General features: G+C 40.3%; 1 protein-coding gene across 3 annotated transcripts in view; it reads left to right on the top strand.

The window, feature by feature from the left end:
* Positions 1–12,490, top strand: part of LOC140478893 (chloride channel protein 2-like) — a 609,305-nt gene that overhangs the window by 336,698 nt on the left and 260,117 nt on the right. For all 3 annotated transcript variants that reach the window (XM_072572491.1, XM_072572492.1, XM_072572493.1), the window contains one exon: positions 346–479. In XM_072572491.1, the coding sequence (XP_072428592.1) occupies positions 346–479 (134 nt within the window). The remainder of the gene's footprint in view (positions 1–345; positions 480–12,490) is intronic.

Below are 12,490 nucleotides of genomic sequence, written 5' to 3'. Positions count from 1 at the left end.
ATTTTTCAGTTGGGAAAGCAATGATTTGCCTTGTTTGTCTTTGTCTATGCTGAAGATTTGGTAGGGTACCTATGTGGCTATTAAGGTCAATTCATACCCAGTAGATTTTGCTGCAAATAGCTCCAAAGTGGCTATGCATATGCAGTAGAACCTGAAATCCAAATAATCCTCTTGGATGTTCTTAAATGGTATTGATGTGATATTTCAAATGGCTAATACTCTTTAAAGACAAGCTTTCAGAGAGCTGATTTTATGCTTTATTTATCCGTACTTTTGCCAAATGGTCATTACAGTTAAAAATGCAGGCCTGCACACTTCTCAAAAAGTTTATATATGTTTTTACAGGATCTGGGATACCTGAGATGAAAACAATCCTTCGTGGAGTGGTGCTAAAAGAATATCTCACTTTAAAAACTTTTGTAGCCAAAGTGATTGGTTTAACATGTGCATTAGGAAGTGGAATGCCTTTAGGTAAAGAGGTAAGAAACTTAAGTATAGATATTTTTGTTTGGAACTTTGGACCATTCGGACAACAAATTGGTTAAAATTATTGATTAAAAAGTGGAATTAAGTAGTCTAACAATTAATTTATTAATGCCTAGTGTTCTTTCCAATTTTGTTTGTTTTATTTAACAACCATCTTATTTAAATATTTGGTTATGTTTATGTTCCAATGATCTACTCCTCTATTGATTTGAGACAATGGATGGGGAACATGAACACATTCCTACATCTCCTGCTAATAATTATGCACATGGACTTTGATACTTTCCCAGGTCTCTACATTTGTATGAAGCTCAAGGTTTGCAGAAAGATTTATAGTTTGGGTGCCAGTTGTTGTAGTTGCGGGTATGTTTGCCGAGCTGGGAAATTGATTTGCAAACACTTTGTCCCCTGTCTATGTGAGACCTTCAGTGCTTTGGAGTCTCCTGTGAAGTGCTGCTGTACAGCATCTTCTGGAATTTATTTGGTTTCATTCCTGCTGTTTCCAGTTGCTGGTTCCAGTAGTTCGTTGTAGTGGCCGGGATACTGGGACTAGGTCTATGTGTTTGTTGATGGAGTCTGTGGATGAATTACATGCTTCTAGAAATTGTCTGGCTGTCCTCGATTTGGCTTGTCCTGTGATTGTTGTGTTGTCCCAGTTGAATTTGTGGTCCTTGTCATCTGTGTGTGTGGCTACTAGACACAGCTGGTTGTGGTGTTTAGCGGCTAGTTGGTGGTCGTGGATGCAGATTTTTGTTGTCTGCCTGTTTGTTCTATGTAGTGTTTCGTGCATTGTTCGCATGGAATCTCGTAAATTCCTGATGAAGGGCTTTTGCCCGAAACATCGATTTCGCTCCTCGTTGGATGCTGCCTGAACTGCTGTGCTCTTCCAGCACCACTAATCCAGAATCTTGTAAATTATGTTAGTCTTGCACATGGTGGGTATAGGATCTTTTGACCTGGTGAGTTGTCTGAGTGTGGCTGTCGGTTTATGGGCTGTCATGAATCCCAGTGGTCAGGGAAGCCTTGATGTCTGTTCTGAGAAGTTTTTTATGTCAAGTAGAGTGGCTACTAAGTTAGGTCATAGCATGTCCTCATCGAATTGTTTGCCTATTAGGCATCTGTGGATGGAGTTGCGGAGATACCAGTTCTTGGCGAATACTCTGGAAAGGTTTTCTTCTTCCCTTCGTAGGTCGAGAGTGCTGCAGTGTGTTGTAGCCTTTTTGAACAGGGACCTAATACAGCTTCTCTTGTGTGTGTTTGAGTTGTTGCAGTTGTTGTTCAGGTCCTGGTCAGAGTGTGTAGCTTTCCTGTACACTTTTGTGGTGCATTCACTATTCTGTGTTCTTTCTACCATCACACCCCCAAGAATGGGAATTGAATGTTGGTTTCCTCCTCTTTTCATAAATCTGATCCCTATGAGCATGGTATTGATAATCTGGTGTGTTCTCGATTTCTGTTCTCTTAATGATAACAAAAGTGGCGCATTTGATCCAGAGTTTGAGTTGGATTTGCGGGAGGGCTGTTTGTTCCAATCTTTGCTCTGAGCCCAGAGGCGGGTGAGCCCACAGGTGTTCCATTGATCTGTTTATATATTTGGATGTTGAATGTGAAGTGCGTCGTCCAGCACAAATCTAGTAGTTTGAGTATGCAGTCCTTGTTGATTGGTTCCCCGTCATGTTGCCTGTTCTGTTTGTCCAGGAGGTTGGCTATTGTCTCCCTGGCTAAGGCTTTGTCATTGAAGTGAATAGTGCCGTTACATCAAATTAGACCGTTGTATCATCCTTGTTCTTAATGTTGTCTAGGAATTCCTGTGATGATTGTATGGAGTGTTTGGGTCTGTTGATAAGATGTTTTTGTTGTTGTTGAAGTTCTTTTGCTAGTTTATGAGATGGAGTTCCAGGAGTGCCAAAATGGGTCTAAGTGGTATGTTTGGTTTGTGTACTTTGGGTAATCTGTAAAATCTTGGGGTGTTGTAGCTTTCTGGTTTCATCCTTTGTAGGTCAATCCTGGTTATTAGTCCTTTGTTTTGAAAGTTCCGTAGTGTGTTGTTTATTCTGTTGGTTAGCTGTGGTGAGGGGTCACACTCCCTCTGTAGGTTAGTGTCGGTATCTACAAGTAGTTTCTCTGCTTTCTGAAAACTGTATATTCGGTCTTGTCCATGATTACTATAATTCTATTCTTGTCTGCTGGTACTGTGATTTCATTCTTGTCATTTTTGTTTTTAGGGCTTCTCTCTCTTTGGTGTTGAGTTTGTTCATTTGTCTTTTCTTTGTTGGTGAAGGTACAATGGTTTGTCTGACTTCTTAGTGTGTTTCTTTGGTTAGGCTGTTAGTTCTGAGCGTACATTCAGCCACAAATTTGACTGGGACAACACAATGATCATAGGACAAGCCAAACAGAGGACAGCCAGAGAATTTCTAGAAGCATGGCACTCATACACGGTCTCCATCAACAAACATATAGACTGAGAGGAGAAAGTGAGGACTGCAGATGCTGGAGATCAGAGCTGAAAATGTGTTGCTGGAAAAGCGCAGCAAGTCAGGCAGCATCCAAGGAGCAGGTGAATCAACGTTTCGGGCATGAGCCCTTCTTCAGGAATTCCTGAAGAAGGGCTCATGCCCGAAACATCGATTCTCCTGCTCCTTGGATGCTGCCTGACTTGCTGCGCTTTTCCAGCAACACATTTTCAGCTCATATAAACTGAGACCCAATGTACCGGCCACTATTACAAACTACTGAAAGCGGCAACCAGGAACAGCAGAGATGGAACCAAATAAATTCCAGAAGACAAAGTACAGCAGCACTTCATGGGAGGCTCCAAAGCACCTGCAGATGTCACCTAGATAATGGGTGAGACATCTGCACATCAATCTCCCAGCTATATGAAGCTGTGATAGTGTCTAAGTCCTCAACCATCTGTACCCTGGAATATCCCAAATGACCACCCACTGACGTTTTAAAGCTGACTCTCTATGGTGCCTGCAATAGAAAGTGATCCAAGAATTTAAAGGTTGCACAGAGTGCTTCATTCTTCAACGCTGGTATAATTGGGATTCACCTTTATAATTTAAAGCTACAGTTTCTCAGCGAGTATAGGTATATTGTGAAACCCACTGAAAAGTTAAGTAATGGATTTTTCTCCGGTTCCTTCCCAGGTTATTGGAGAGAAGCTAACATCTGTGGGTATTCAAAAACAGGGCTAACTGTCAGCCAGCAAAATACAGAACAGTATCTCTCAGTCATGAAATTTCCAAATTGCTTGAAGTATTGTGCGTTATCATGCCAGTAAGCACTTTGAAACTCATACAGAGAGACAAAAAAGACACTGGTGTTATTGAAAGAGGGGAGAAGTGCTGGGGAAACAGCAACAGTCCTCAGGATTTGATGGGATGTTGATTTTGTTTCCCATCATCTTCAGTTATCTGTTCTTTTCCTTTAGGTTCTTTCACTCCTTCACAGGAAGGGCAAGGTGACCAGTTCACAAAGTATAAAGGCTCCCAGCTGTCTTCTCAATTAAGAACAATAACAGTTGCCAGAACTAATAGGAGAAAACAAGTGGGTTTGTTCAGCTTCAGGACATTAGAGGCAAAGGAGATACCTATACACGCGTACGCACACACCCATATACACCTGCCGCCTTCCCACTGTTTCAGAAGTCAAAAGCTTTGTGTTGTATCATTTATATTCAGAGGCTGCTCAGCTACTCAGCAACCAATCAGCATTGGTATCAGACTCAGGAATCCTGAAGAAGGGCTCATGTCCAAAACGTCGATTCTCCTGCTCCTTGGATGCTGCCTGACCTGCTGCGCTTTTCCAGCAACACACTTTCAGCTCTGATCTCCAGCATCTGCAGCCCTCACTTTCTCCTGTCAATTTGTGCTGCCAATTTGCACTTTTTCCTACTGCTGGTGAAGCACTGTGTAAAGATACCCCAATAAAATTTTCAGTAGCCTGCTTTTTAAAAGTACAGAACTATTATTATCAAAGTGCTTGCCTGTTATAGTTAGTGCGAACCATGTAAATGTTGGCTGAATATGAATATTACTTTGTGACATTGATACAATTAAAGCAGAAATGAGTTCTGTTCAGATTCTTTGAGATCTAGATAAATAAGAACATGGGAAAGCAAAGGCTAGTATTGAGGAAGGTGCAAAGATTTTATCTGTATATCCTGCCACTGCAACAAACCACTAGAACCAGCAACCAAAAGCAGCAGGAACGGAACCAAATAAATTCCAGAATACTACATACACATATATCTCACACAGGCACACACCACAGAAGACATGTTTGATTTTTCCCATGATTGCAAATGCTGTAGTTTCATCTTGACATCATGACAAAGATGCATTGGCTGTTGGATGCTAACTTTGTCTTTTCCCCAGAGGCATTGCATTAAGTGTGATTGCAGTGATGGCATCAGCACTTAACTGTTCTGCACCTAGAAGCTTCTAGGCAATCTCTGACATTATTTAGTCAGTCAACATCCACTGATGTAGAGAGTTGTCTTCTTCATTTGAGTGATGTAATCACGTCTGTTACCTTTTTGTTGGCTGGTATCATTCAGCTACTCTAATACTTTTAATTAATCTCTGTGAAATTGATAGTTAATCATCAAATGAGAAGGATAACTCCCCAGGAACAATATGACAAATGATCAGAAATGTATATTTTTATTCTCACCTTATTTTTCGTTGTGCTACTGCTATTTCTTGTCATAAGAACCAGGAGCAGGAATAGACAATTCAGCCTCTTGAGCCTGCTCTGCCATTTAGTAGAATCACGGCTGATGTCATCTCAGCTTCAACTCCACCTTCCTGCTTGCTCTCCATAACCCTTCCACTCCTCACTGGCTAAAAATCTGTCTTTCTCCTCCTCAACTTTACTCAATGTCCCAGTATCCACTGGACTCCAGGCTAGTGAATACTACAGATTCACATTTCTTTGAGAAAAGTAATTTTTCCTTGTCTCTGTTTTATTCTGCTACCCCTTGTCACATGCAAGATTGTCTCACAGGACATCCCGTCTCTATGTCTACTTTGTCAAATTCCTTTAGCAACTTGAGACCTCAATCAGATCTCTCATTCCTCTAATTACATTACATTCCTCTAATTATGGCTACCCTTTAAATTTAAAACTCTCTATATGCATGATCCCACCCCCTTATCCTATATGGTCCCACATTGTCGTTGTAGCTGGGAGTTTGTCAATGGAACCCTCAAGGAGCAAGAAAACTTCAGTGAAATTGATGAACTTGGTGAAATGGGACTCTGTGAAAAACTTAATAAGGTGCCAGTTCTTTTGAAGAGTCACATCAGACTCAAAATGTTCCACCTGTTTTTCTCTCTTCTCAGATGCTACCAAACCTGCTGAGTTTCTCAGGAATTCTTTGTTTGTTAACAAACCAGTGGAGATTTTTTAAGGCTGTCACTAGCAGGATAGATAAGAGAAGTAGCAGATGCACTTGGACTTTGATAAGGTCCCACACAATAGGTTAGTAAACAAAATTAGAGATCGTGGGAGAGTGGGCAAAATCCTGGCAAGAATCGAGGGTTGGAATAAATAGGTCATTCTTGTGTTAGTGGGCTGTGACTAATGGGGTACTACAAAGATCAGTGCTTAGGCCTTAGCAATTCACAATCTATATCGATAATCTAGATGTGGATAGGGGGTACAAGTATAATATTTCCAAGTTTGCAGATGACACAAAACTAACAGGAGATGTGATGACAATGCAAAGAGGCCTTAATGGTATATGGACCGGTTGAGTGAGTGGGCAATAAATTGGCAGATGGAATATAATGTGGATAAATGAAAGGTTATCCATACTAGAGCAGGTTTGATGGGCTAACTGGCCTACATCTGCTCCTTTTGTTCCTAATCTTTCAATTCACATGGAGGTGTATATGAAATTCCATAAAGTAATTTTCATTGCTATGTTGGTAAGATACTGACCAGATGGGCAAGGCAATAAGAACAAACTTACCATAAAGGCCAAAACAAAAGCAAAATATTGTGGATGCTGGAAATCTGAAATGAATAGCTGAAAAGACTTTGTGATCATGATTCTTTCTTTGGAATTGGATATTGCTGGCAAGGCCAATATATATTGCCCATGTCTAACTGGCTGCCACCTTGAATCATTGCAGTCCATCCATTGCAGCCATACACCGCTGTGCTGTGAGGAAAAGTGTCCCAGAATTTGATCTCCCAGTGGTGGTGGAACGGTGTTCTAATTTCAAGTCTGGTTGATGTGTGGCCTTGATGGAAATATTTAGGTACAGCAGTGGTGTTCCCATGCATCTGCAGCTATTGTCCTTCTAGGTAGTAGAGGTCTCTGTTGGAAAGGTGTTACCAAAGGAGCTCTTGGTGAGTTGTGGCACTACATTTTGCAGTTAGTACACATTGCTGCCACTGTGAACTTGTGGTGTGCAGACTGAATATTTGCTGTGGTGAATAGGGTGCAGATCTAGTGATTACTTTGTCCTGGAATTATTGAATTTCTTGTGTGTATGATGCCACCCCGATCTAGGAAAGGGAGCAGTATTCTTTCCAGTCTTGATCTGTGCCTTTTAGAGACAATGAACAGGATTTAGGGAGTCAGGAAGTGAGTTTGGATCACACAATGGCTCAGTACTGCTGCCCCACAGTGCCAGAGACCCTGGTTCGATTCCGCCCTCAGACGATTGTGTGGAGTTTGCACATTGTCCCCATGTCTGTGTGGGTTTCCTCCCTCAGTCCAAAACTGTGCAATGAGGTGAGTTGGCCATACTAAATTGCCCATAGTATCCAAGAATGTGCATGCTAGATGGATTAATCATGGGAAATACAGGGTTACAGGGATAAGGTAAGGGGTGAGTCTGGGTGGGATGTTCTCCAGAGGGATGGTGGTGGACTCATTGGGCTGAATGGCCTGCTTCCACATTGTAGGGACTCTATGAAACCTTAACATTCCCAATTTCTGACCTGACTATGCAGAAATGTCAATTCTCCTGCTCCTCGGATACTGCCTGACCAGCTGTGCTTTTCCAAACCACACTCTTCAACTCTGATCTCCGGCATCTGCAGTCTTCACTTTCTCCTATTTATATGCCAGTCCAGTTCAGTTTCTGGTCAACACAAACCCCACGGTGTTGATAGTGGGTGATTCAGTGATGTTAACACCATTTGAAAATTAGGGTGAGATGGATAGATTCTGTCATGTCAGAAATGCTCATTGTCAGGTAATTGTAGGCACACATGTTACTTGTCACTTATCAGTCTAAGATTATATGTTGTCGAGTTCTTGCTGAATATGTAAATGTTTCAATAAGATTGCCTCTCATTTTTCTAAGCTGCAATGAGTACAGGCCCAAACTATTCAATCTGTTCTGGTCAGAAAATCCCTCCAAAACCAGAATTAATCAAGTTAACCTTCTCTAGACTGCTTCCTAATCCAGTGTATTTTTCCAAAGATAAAGTGGCCAAAACTGTTCGCAGTATTCTAGGTGTGATCTGACTATTGTTTTGTATAGTTTTAACAGGACTTCCTATTGTTGTAATCCATCCTCATTGAAAGAAAGGCCAGCATTCCATTTGCCTTCTCTATTAACTGCTGAACTTGTAAATTCTCACTCTTCGTGATTTATGCATGAGGACTCCCAAATTCCACTGTGCTACAGTTTTATATCATGGATTTCTAAATGGTCTGCTATTACTTCCTTCATCATAGACTCTAAGATTTTCCGAACGACAGATGTTAAGCTAACAGGTCTATAGTTGCCTATTTTTGTCTCCTTCCCTTTCTGAATAAAGATGTTATATTGGCAGTTTTCCAATTCTCTGGGACTTAACCAAATCCAAGGATTCTTGGAAGATTACGACGAGTGCATCTCTGACCATAATTCTAACCTTCTGTAATATCATAGGATGCAGCCCATTAGGTCTAGGGAACTTAGTGACCTTTAGTCCCATTAGATTCACTAGAACTTCTGCTTAACTGTAGGTTTCAATGGAGGGGCAGTTAGGCCAGGAAGCTGAAGCAACTTCAATCCTTATGTTGACTGTTCAAGACTGCTCCTACTGCTTCTTGATGGGTAGTGGTGTTGTCAAACTATAAAACCAATTGTCTCCCTGACTCTCTTCACCTCTCTCATCTCTGCCTCTCTCTCTCTCTCTCTCTCTAATAGAGAATGATACCTTTGGTCCCTTCTAGATATTTTTACAGCATTTTTGACATTTTTAATCAGCCTGTTATGTCAAGCAAATGATGTCAGTATTACAATCGTAAATGTACTTAGTATCCACTAATTTCTGAGAAATCGGTGCTCTTAAAATTTACTTAGTGCATTTAAAGGCATATTGTACTGCTTTACAAATGACATCGTCCAGCATATCCCCATCAGTGACATAATCTCAGATATAATTGACTTTATGGAGCTCTGCAAAGTGGAACTAAGTATTATTTCAATCTGCCAGGAAAGCGCTGAGAAGCATCAGCAAGCAGTCAATTAATGGAGAAATTGGTTGAACTTTACAAGTCCGTATATATTGTTTGCAAATGTAATACAACAGATCTTTAAACTGTGTGATTTTTGTGGATTATGTCCTCTAATGGTTTCACTCTCCAGGGTCAACACAATTAACTAATTGCAATTCGTTTTGCAGTTGCTGAAATGAGTAAACAACATATGTTCTACCACTAAAAATAGACAGGCATTACCAGTTTCTTAATACTCTACGTTTCATAAAATTAGCTTTTTTGCCTACAAAGTACATTTACTGAGCATTACAGTACTCAAAACAATTACATCAATGGTGACAGCTTGTAGGCATCCGGTATGTTTCATATTGCATAAGCTAGGGACCAGAGATAGCAACAGCGTGAAACAATATGCGCAACTCTAAATTCAAGCTCCATCAAAAAGATTTTCTCCTTAAAAGCTATTTTGTTTGAAGTCTGCAGGAGGTAGACTTGAATTCAAGAGAATGGGAGGAACCAAGAGTACAACTTTGGAATTTAACCTTTTGCTTAGTTTATTAAGAGATAGGACTAAGTAGTTAGGGTTTTGGGGCAAATAGGAGAAATGCAAGTGTAGCAGAACTCAAATGATGTCAATGACATACACTGAAATTAGAATTGTTTTTTACAAAAATACTGTCAAATGTTCTGAATTTAATTTTGAATAAACAATATTTTACAGTCTCATTTAATAACATGATTAGCTATTTGGTCCCTAACGTTCCCTTTGACATTAAAGTGCATTGTGGGTGATGTGCATGGAACTCAATTTGCAAGTTTCTTTTGCCCCATAGTACCCTTACATAGCAAAGATCTGCTCATTGTCTTGAAAGCACTAATTGTCTCATCATCTATAATCTTTTGGGGAAAGATTTCTACCTCCTTTTTAAAAAAAAATCTGATTTTACTTTATGACAGTTCTTATTTTAAGATTACGTTTCCCTGCTTTCCATTTGCCCACCAGAGTGAATAATTTCTCCAAGTCTGCCATATGAAGTAAGTTTAACATTTTTTAAAAAACTCATCAGAGGTTTAGGTTCTATCTTTAACTCATGGTCTAATATAATATTCACAGTGTTCCAAAAGTGTCCTCACCAATGTCCTGTACAATCTCAACATGATATCCCAACTCCTATACGGAGCAATAAGGGCTTTCACAAAATGTTATAATATATAGTGAGAAATGATGTGATCAAGATACCCATTGTGCTATTTAATCCACCCTATTTCAGCAGCAAACTGATACATTGAACAAATGACTCAAGCCATATTTACGAGATTGCCAGTAAGACTAATGTTCTAGTGTGGGAATCCCAACCCGTACACTAGGCAGTGAGATTGGGTCAGTAGTGGACAGGAGTAGGTAACACCCCATAGGTATCTTCTCATCAAGAACATAGAGAAAAAATGGGAGATAACTTGAGTTTGAATGCAGGATAGACTCAATTAAAGACAAGGAGTTGTACATTTTAAAATAGCAACTGTATTAGCTACACAATCAGAAATATGCAAGGGACAAGAGGTTGATGAAGTACTTAAATTACAGGACTTTTAAAATGCTCAAATCTAGGAAAAGTATATATATTAACTGAAGTACAAGTGAATATTGGTAGTACTTTTTGGAGTACTGTGTATATCCTTCCTATACACTGCCAAAGGAAGGTTATTATTAAATTGGAGAAGGTTCAGAAAAGATTTACAAAGATATTTCTCTGAATTATAGGAAGAGGCTGAATTTAAAGCACTAATTGTCCAGGCTTTTTTCCCTGGATCTTTGGAGACTGAGGGGTGACATTATAGATGTTTATAAAATTATCAGGGGCATGGATAGAGTGAATAGCTGGAGTTTTTTTCCTAAGATGGGGGGAGCTAAACTAGAGGACATAGGTTTACAGTGAGCGTGGAAATATTTAAAAGGGACCTGAGGGTAACCTTTTTATGCAGAGGGTGGTGCATGTTTGGAATGAGTTGTCAGAAGAAGTGATTAGATTAGATTAGATTAGATTGTATACAGTGTGGAAACAGGCCCTTCGGCCCAACAAGTCCACACCGATCCGCCGAAGCGTAACCCACCCAGACCCATTTCCCTACATTTACCCCTTTACCTAACACTACAGGCAATTTAGCATGGCCAATTCACCTAACCTGCACATTTTTGGATTGTGGGAGGAAACCGGAGCACCTGGAGGAAACCCACGCAGACACTGGGAGAATGTGCAAACTCCACACAGACGGTCGCTTGAGGCGGGAATTGAATCTAGGTCTCTGGCGCTGTGTGGCAGCAGTGCTAACCACTGTGCCACTGTACCGCCCAGTGGTGTAGGTTGGTACAATTGCAACATTTAAGTAGGTATCTGGATGGGCCAAATGCTGGCAAATGGGACTAGGTCAGATTGGGATGTCTGGTCAATGCAGATGAGTTGGACTTAAAGGGTCTGTTTCCATGCTGTTTGACTCTATGACTCTATTTCCCTTATTTTGATTTATTCACACTAGCCATTTCTGGTAGGTTATAATAAATCTTTTCTCTGTTTTCCATTATAAATGTTGTACCAATAATTATACTAGAAGCTGTCCATGTAAAAATGAACAGGGACATTTATACTGGATCCATATTGTTAGCTTTATCATTTTTTTTTGATTACTGATGAGTACCGTGAGCATTATCTAGGAACAAAATGTTTCTGGAGTACTCCATTTCTGAAAGTAATGGAAAGAACTAAATGTTCCACAGTTTACACCGTAACGTTTCAATGGAAAGCATAATGACATCATGTTGTTCTGTAGCTTCCTTAACATTTTCTGTTTTCTTCTGCGGTTGCTTCCAGATCTTGTGGGTGATGAACACAGCATGAAGACCAATGAAAAAGCCAATGCTGTGGGCTCAATCCCCATACCAGATGAGCATGTAGTTCATGGTGGCCTGTCTCCTCACATTACTCTGTTTTTGCCCTCATACCACATGTATAAACAATTGTCTCTCCCTGAAAGACAGAGAATCCTTTGTGGACCATGGCTCCATACTATAAAAGCCCAGATCGTATCTCTGGTCAATTATGTTGCAGCTTTTTCCAAAGCAGCCCCTTTCATGCTCTGCTCATACAGCAGCCTCTACACTGGCAGAGGTTTCATGCTGCACCACTTGCAACCATTAAACAAATACTCTAATTTCCTGTTCTTCATGAATTTTATCTGCCACTATTTTTTGCCGGTTACTGGTTTGCCTCATTGCGACCTTTTATAAAAGCCTTTTAATTTCCCAATATTCTGGATCTGCAGTGCAAACTCAATATGGGCTTTATGTGTCATTGGAGAGACAATGGCCTAGTGGTATTATCACAGGACTGTTAATCCAGAGACCCAGGTAATGTTCTGGGGACCTTGGTTTAAATCCTGCAATGGCAGATGATGGAATCTGAACAATAAATATCTGAAATTAAGAGTCTGACCATGAAATGATTGTTGGGAGAAAGACTCATTTGGTTCACTAATGCCCTTTAGGGA

The sequence above is a fragment of the Chiloscyllium punctatum genome, chromosome 6 (assembly GCF_047496795.1).
Source record: "Chiloscyllium punctatum isolate Juve2018m chromosome 6, sChiPun1.3, whole genome shotgun sequence".
NCBI lineage: Eukaryota > Metazoa > Chordata > Chondrichthyes > Orectolobiformes > Hemiscylliidae > Chiloscyllium > Chiloscyllium punctatum.
Note: the sequence above shows the minus strand (reverse complement) of the source record. Positions and strands in the feature narration are given on the sequence as shown.